Source organism: Botryllus schlosseri, chromosome 10, assembly GCF_051294905.1.
Source record: "Botryllus schlosseri isolate E-star chromosome 10, Bs_hap1, whole genome shotgun sequence".
NCBI classification, from domain to species: domain Eukaryota; kingdom Metazoa; phylum Chordata; class Ascidiacea; order Stolidobranchia; family Styelidae; genus Botryllus; species Botryllus schlosseri.
The window spans coordinates 19842268-19849218 of NC_137245.1; the positions used below are offsets into that span (position 1 = coordinate 19842268).

The following is a 6951-nucleotide window of genomic DNA, read 5'->3' on the forward strand; positions in this document are numbered from 1 at the left end:
CACCTACGTTGTCGTAGTAGCAGTAGATTTATCTAATCGCATCGTATCTCGATTTCTTAGGCAGCTTAGTGCTTACATTGCGCAGTGCTATCCTGTATGATTTAAATCGAACAAATATAGTTCATGCCTTTATATTCTCACGGAGGTGTAGGTGGGTAGTGCCTATTGTACCACATCAATTTGTTCAACTTCTCGAGGCTTCGTATTCGATCCTTTATATTGGCTGATAAAATCAGACAGTAGCATAGCTATACAGTTGCTCACGTATTTTATTATCAGCTCTACGTGTGCGTGAGCGATACAACACCTTTTTGCATGAATATTTAACTTTATAATCGTCATTTGATTCAAGATAAATGGCCAATTAATCTATCCTTCACACAGTTAGCAAACTGTAATGACGTTGGATCATCACATATACTTCGAAAATTTAATTCGACTCTAATCGTGACTTGACTTGACTCAAGTCACCTTTGAAAATCGATTGACTTGACTCGAGTCAAAATGTGCAATGACTCGAGATGACTCGTGACTCGAAGGTAGTGACTTGATCCCAACACTGGATCACACATGTTTCTATTAATTTGATTGTAATTTAATTTTGCAGCGGCCAATTTATATCATCTTGACCGCTGCAAAAGTCTACTCGCTTTTCGTAGACCCGTAACGAACGACCCTGCCATAGAAGAGGCGAGGATGTGCGACCACCGACCATGTTCATGATGTTATTCCCAAATTACAACTCGTTCCGTACGTTCTCACACTATCGATGTAATATTTAGCAAGTCCATCTCAGTATCATAGTTTTGACTCGAGTCATTTTCAATTCACGACCGAGTCAAGTTATGGAGTGGAGTGTCACGTCAGACTGTTTTGAGTCGAGTCCAAGTCATTGTATTGACTGTTCATGGGTTAATGTCATGTAAAACCCACTTTTTAAAACTCTGCTTGGTGATATCGAGTGCTTCACATTCATAATATACTAATTTTCCTCACTTTTAACAGTTTCTGGTGGCATTTTCAAGTAACCAGTACTGATAGACGAAATAATAATAGTGTGATAACTTTACTATTCTTTGAAATTACAATGAAATGCCCTTCTTGGTAGACCCAATCTCGAGTCTTGGGACTTGGTCCGAGTCATGCGCAATGACTCGAGTACAAGTCGAGTCAATATACAAATTGACTCGAGGCAAGTCGAGTCATGCAAAATCTCGAGTCGAGCCATTACAACTGTGATATTTAGCCTACACCAGGGGTGTCAATCTCAACTTACGTCACAGGCAGGATTCATGCCTGCAGATCGGCCGTGGGCGGCACCAGTACAATGTTTCCTCGAAATCCTTGCTCTAGTTTCTCGGTCGAATAAATTATTATAAAGCAATATTTTATAATACGGGTCATATAGGGTTACCATATTAATTTTTGAAAGGGGGGAGACTACCCCTCAAATCGAAAAATCAGTGAAAAACCTATTACTTGAAAGCAATCTTTCTTAAATTTGGTCAATAGGTGCTTTGGTGGACATTCTAATTTTGATAAAAATTTGGTGTGATATAATCAAGGATTTTTTGATTTTTATCAAATTTTCAGACCAATTTCCACGAAAAATTTTCACAAACTTTTTTACTGAATTTGTTCCTCAATTCTTTTTATGGGTTAAAATAGATCTAATGAACACAATAAAAGATTTTTTATGCCCAACAAGGGGTAACATGTAAAAAAAATCGTGTTTTTTGGAAAAATAGCATTTTTCGACTTTTCCAGGCAATTACGGATTGACCCCTTACCAATACCCCAAAATAAAATCTATTATCTATTATCTATTATCTATTTATGTCAATCTTCAAATTTTCAAGATGATTGGATGATTTTTTCTGCCTCAAAAATGTTTACTAGTAGGAAAAAACAGATTGTTGAGAAAAAGCCATTTTAATTTTGTGATATGCAAAAGTCACATTTCTTTGAAACCGTCACCTTCAATACAGTTTTCACATTGAAAGGCCCCAGGAGAATATGTTTTTCCTTCTGCCTTTTCAAGTTGCTTGTTTTTCATCGTTTCTTCCATTCTTTTTCGCTTACGGGATGCATTGGTTGCTTGCTGATTATTAGCATTTGTGAAGCGTCGTTTGTCTTTTTGTTTCACGTAACGGTGGGATCGGGGCGGCATTACCAATCCAATGTCAGTACCTTGACAGAGTATTGCGGATGCTCCCCTATTCCACTCGACTACACAATCCGCAACAACACTGTCAAGGTATTTTTTTCCAATGGAATGAGCTTTTGAGCACTTGTTCCACACGGTGCTGTGAAGTGACTCATTAGCATGTTGTGCGCGAAGTTCCATGCATCGTTCCAAAAATTCAGTATTCCCCAATTTGTCAAATTTCGGTTTTAGTGCTTCAAACATTTTCTCTGTCAAAGGTTTATGAGTTGCCTTCTCAGGCCACTTTATAGGGTCAGTTACCCCTGCCGCTTCGCCTTTCAGGTAATAACACCAGCTCACATCACAGTATTCATGTCGCGGGTTTTCGTCAGAGGTGCAGTTATGGTATAAAATCGCCTTGACAGCTTTTGACGCTTTTTCGGCATCTCCATCCGCATTTACTATTGCATTGCGATAATTGTCCCCCCATTTATTTCTTCGTGCTTCAGTTAGATTACCCTTGCCTGACACAACGTCATCCAAATTTTTGCGCATTTTTTTGGCAACATGATTTATGCATTCGCTTTTTTTTATTATTACGTCTTCCCCATATGGTTTCAAGTCATTCAATCCTTTATGAACAGCTGCGTCCCCATCTCCAATCAATTTTACATAGCGAAATCCCAAATCCATAGAGCGCTTCCACAGCTCTTTAGCAATCTGCGTCTCCATGCTATTTGAGCTCCCGGAATAATTTTTGTCACATTGTCCTAAATGAGATTTCCATTCGTCCAAATTATTTCCTTCCAACTTTTTTCCCTTCACATCACATGATTTGCAATAGTTGCTCAGCACGATATAGTCCACAATGATACGAGTGGTTGGCTCAATACAAAATCCAATGCTATACTTGCTTGTATGTCCTCTCTTGTGCCATGACCCGTCGAATGACACTGCGATATCCGTGATGGTGTTATCCAGGCCCTCGCACACACCAATTTCATCTTTGATAACTTTTCTTGAACTCTAAAGATTTTCTTCGACAGTCTGCTTGCTACCGTCCATCACCAATGGTATGATGTTTTGTTATGCCCTCTTACTCAGTCCCCCATGGAGTCCAGCTAAATGAAATAAATTATTCAACTTGCTCCAATGTACCCCAATTTTTTGTGCACCGAAATCCCATTTTGTATTGACATGATGATGTTGGTGCATCTTTCCTGTAGATTCTTTGATGTCTTTCGGATCTGATATGAACTTTTTGAAAATTTCAACATCACAGCTTGGGCACTTTACAGATATTTCTGCAGCCAACCCATTTGATCTAGATATTTTCCATGTATACGGTCCCTGACATTGGTTACATAAAACTATGAATTCGGTGTGCAATTTTTGCGTTTTTATAATTGGGTGTTAACGTCTTCGACTTGCTACTAGAGTGAAACTACAACATCACTGTCTGACAGTGATTATGTGGCCTACGAACTGAACTTGCTCGACATTTCCTGTCTTGATGGATTATTATTTAATGGAGATAATTCCTACCAAAAATATCAAGGACCATCAGAAATTTGCTGGATGATACAAGCGTTTTACAATCTACTCAGAATTGGTTCGCAGGCCGGATTTTGTCGCTTGCGTCTTATATTCTCTGCATTACTTTTCATTCAGTGTGCATGCCTCGTTATTTACTTCGCCTAGGTTAAGGTGGGTGTCTGATCTTAATGGCTACTCCAAGTTGTTTTGACACCTTCCTATCTTTTCATTGTATCGCAGTCTTGTGATGTTTTGAAACGATGAAAATATTAATAAACCTTATTGATATTGATTGAAATCGTCGTTTGTTTGACACCCCTAGCCTAAATCATCCACACATCTCTTTTGTCTAAAAGGAAAAGGATTGCAACCCCACTTAAAAATCACCAAGCTCAGTCTTTGTACAAAATTTGTCAGTTGTTGCTTCACACAGGGCTGCTGCCACCGAAGAGGTAGCCCATGGTGATTAGTGACGCTCTGTTTCTAGGAATTCAGGTGCCTATCCTGTGGAGCACAATTACTCATCGAGTCTGTGCACAAACCTCACTGGCTTGTGTAGTCGTGATAGCTGAATGAGAATATATTTAAGACAACGGTTTCATTATTTAGTCCATTTCTCAATATGCCAAAGTTTCAAACAATTTTCTTGCGATTCTGCCTCACTGCCATCCGATTCGCTGTCTTCCCGATAGGAGACAGATTCATAATGTCTCTGCCCAGAGCTGGTCGCTAGCACAGGTAGAAAAGGATGGACGCTCACTCCGTTAACACAATCGTGGTGAGCCTGATGCCTCAAGCCTGTGTCCACGTTTATGGAATTGATGTCTTTTACGTCAGTCTTGAGGCATTCGGCCAAGTCCCAAAATCGAATCGAACCGTCCGTCGATCCAGACACCAAAACGTCCTCTATCTTTGCGTCCCTCTTTGACTGGGACCGTGCCACGATGTCAAAATAGATACGTTGATTCGTGTTCACATTTCTCGTAAAATGAAACAAGTCAGTTGCGGTGTATCGCAAGTCCCAACATATTATGCTATCGTCCATTCGAGAACCCGAGTATATTCTGTTTCCGTCTGGCGAAAATCGCACTTGGGTCACGCCTCGATTGTTGGATCGAAATATACCAGTCACCTCCCCATTCTTAGCGCTGTACATCCCGACGGTGCCGTCGTAAGAACCGCACGCGATCGTGGATCCGTCTGGACTGAATTCGCAAGTGGAGATGATGCCCCTTTGACCTGCCGCCTTCTTGTGCTTTCGTGTTGGCCACGTTTCGCATGACGTACCCGGTTTGTCGATGTAGAACAATCTCAGATACCTGAATGCAAAATAATCTAACGATTCTGACACAAACTTTGTATTAAGGTGTACATTCGTTCAAATACTCCGCACGCCAAAGCAGCGTCGGTTTCTCAAATAGACGGTGTTTTGAATAATATTCAAGTGAGCAGTTTGTTTGGATCGTAGGTGAAAAGTTGGATCACCTCATATTTGTATTGATGAAATTCTATCCTTCATTTTACTTCCGATATCTTACATAAACCCATGTGATATTTATTAAAATGACTAATATTAGCAACTAAATCCCCCAGTACATGAGACATTTAGTAAAATCATTATAACATAGAAGCTTACTTTGCGAATCCGCAAATGAGTTGTAGACCGTCTGGGGAGAAGTTCAGTGAGCGCGCCGCAGAAACTTCATCCACATGATCCTTAGCTATATAACTCGCACGCAACTGCCCGTTGAACGCATCCCACAAGTGAATTGGCTGATCTTTGGCGGTAGATACAAAGCAACAGGTGTCCGGCTGCATGGAATTCATATGCGGCCACCAGGCATAGTCGTAGATAATTTCAGCTTCTCTGACATCGAGGCATGATGTCAACACGCTTTCTGGGGGAAGTTGATCCCATTTTTGTTCGAGAGCTTGCCGTGGAGTGTTTACCAATCGCATTACATTATCATTGCTGCATGTCAACAGACACAGTCCATCAGGTGCCCACTTACAGCCCTTGAAATATACATCGCTACCGAGTTCCATACTGCAAACTTCTGATAACTTGATGTCATGTAAAGTAGAATTTTGGGTGGATAGTTCACTCTTGATATTTTCACAATATTCATGTAGCTTTGATTCGGTATCAGTAATATTTCCTGATATCTTGATGTCATTCAAGGTAGAGCTTTTGGTCGATAACATACTATTGATATTTTCAGAATATTCACATAGGTTTGATTCGGCATCGGCTATAGTCCCTGATAGTGCTGTCTGCACCGAGGCCGGCTCTTTGTGCCTTGAATCCAATGCAATGTCGGTGGTATTTATGCAATCTTCATAATAGTTAGTGTCGTCGATATCATGACCTGAAACATCCTGATTCACAAAATTGCCTTGAGATGGGTCTTGACGTGATGAGACGCCCGCAGAGAAGTCAACATCTTGGATTTCCGACGTATCCTCAACTTTTGAACAATTTTGCTCCATATAGGCCTACAGGTATCGATGAGAAAGCTTCTCCTCTCAAGATAATAAATTCAACCTGTTTGAAAGGTTCATCAAGACGATTGTACATTTGGAGTGCACGTCTCATTTCAAATTATTCTTCGATCTTTGTTATGCGTCGTTTTATAAATATCGTCAGAAATGTAAACACCACAAGATCGCGATAGAAAGAAAATATAGGAAGGTGTCGAAACTATCATTACGCCAAGGTGGGCATGATTGATATACTTTTCTATGTCGCTTCGACTTATTTATTCAATGTATAGCAATTCTATACTGTTCTGAATTGAAAAAAATGTTAACAAACTGAACTGAGCTAACATCGTGTTAATATATTTTTCTCTACATAATATTAGGTGAATCCCCAATATATTGTTATGCCTGAGTGAGTACTGAGTTCAGATTTGTTCATGGAGAGATAGAGATAGAGAGAAGGGGTATTCGTTTTCACCTGCGCCATCGAGATACTTTGACGACGGAGATGCGATACGACCGTCAGGTCACCTAGTCTGCACCCCCGTTTTTCTCCTCCATGCTATCCGTGGATGCTGATGCTGAGAGCCTAGCAGCATAGTGTCCTATATGGTGTCGACACAAGCAAATCTCACGGTTCAATGAAATTGTATCACGTCACAATTTCCATTTGGCTACAGGCAATTTAACGGTCATTTTTGACCGGCTTGCCGAGCATTAAATTTGATGAGTCGGGTATCAATCGAAAGCTGACTCTGCACTGATTACGAAAATATAAATTTTATTCC

At 40.3% G+C, this 6951-nt stretch overlaps 1 protein-coding gene across 1 annotated transcript; it reads right to left on the reverse strand.

Moving 5' to 3' along the window:
• Positions 1–4249: 4249 nt before the first annotated feature.
• LOC145448004 (telomerase Cajal body protein 1-like) lies at positions 4250–6531 on the reverse strand. The gene is made up of 2 exons (XM_080326314.1): positions 5319–6531; positions 4250–5001 (listed from the first exon to the last, which is right to left on the reverse strand). Exons 1-2 carry the CDS (start codon positions 6170–6172, stop codon positions 4284–4286), a joined length of 1572 nt encoding a protein of 523 aa, XP_080182440.1. The 5' UTR covers positions 6173–6531; the 3' UTR covers positions 4250–4283.
• Positions 6532–6951: the final 420 nt, after the last annotated feature.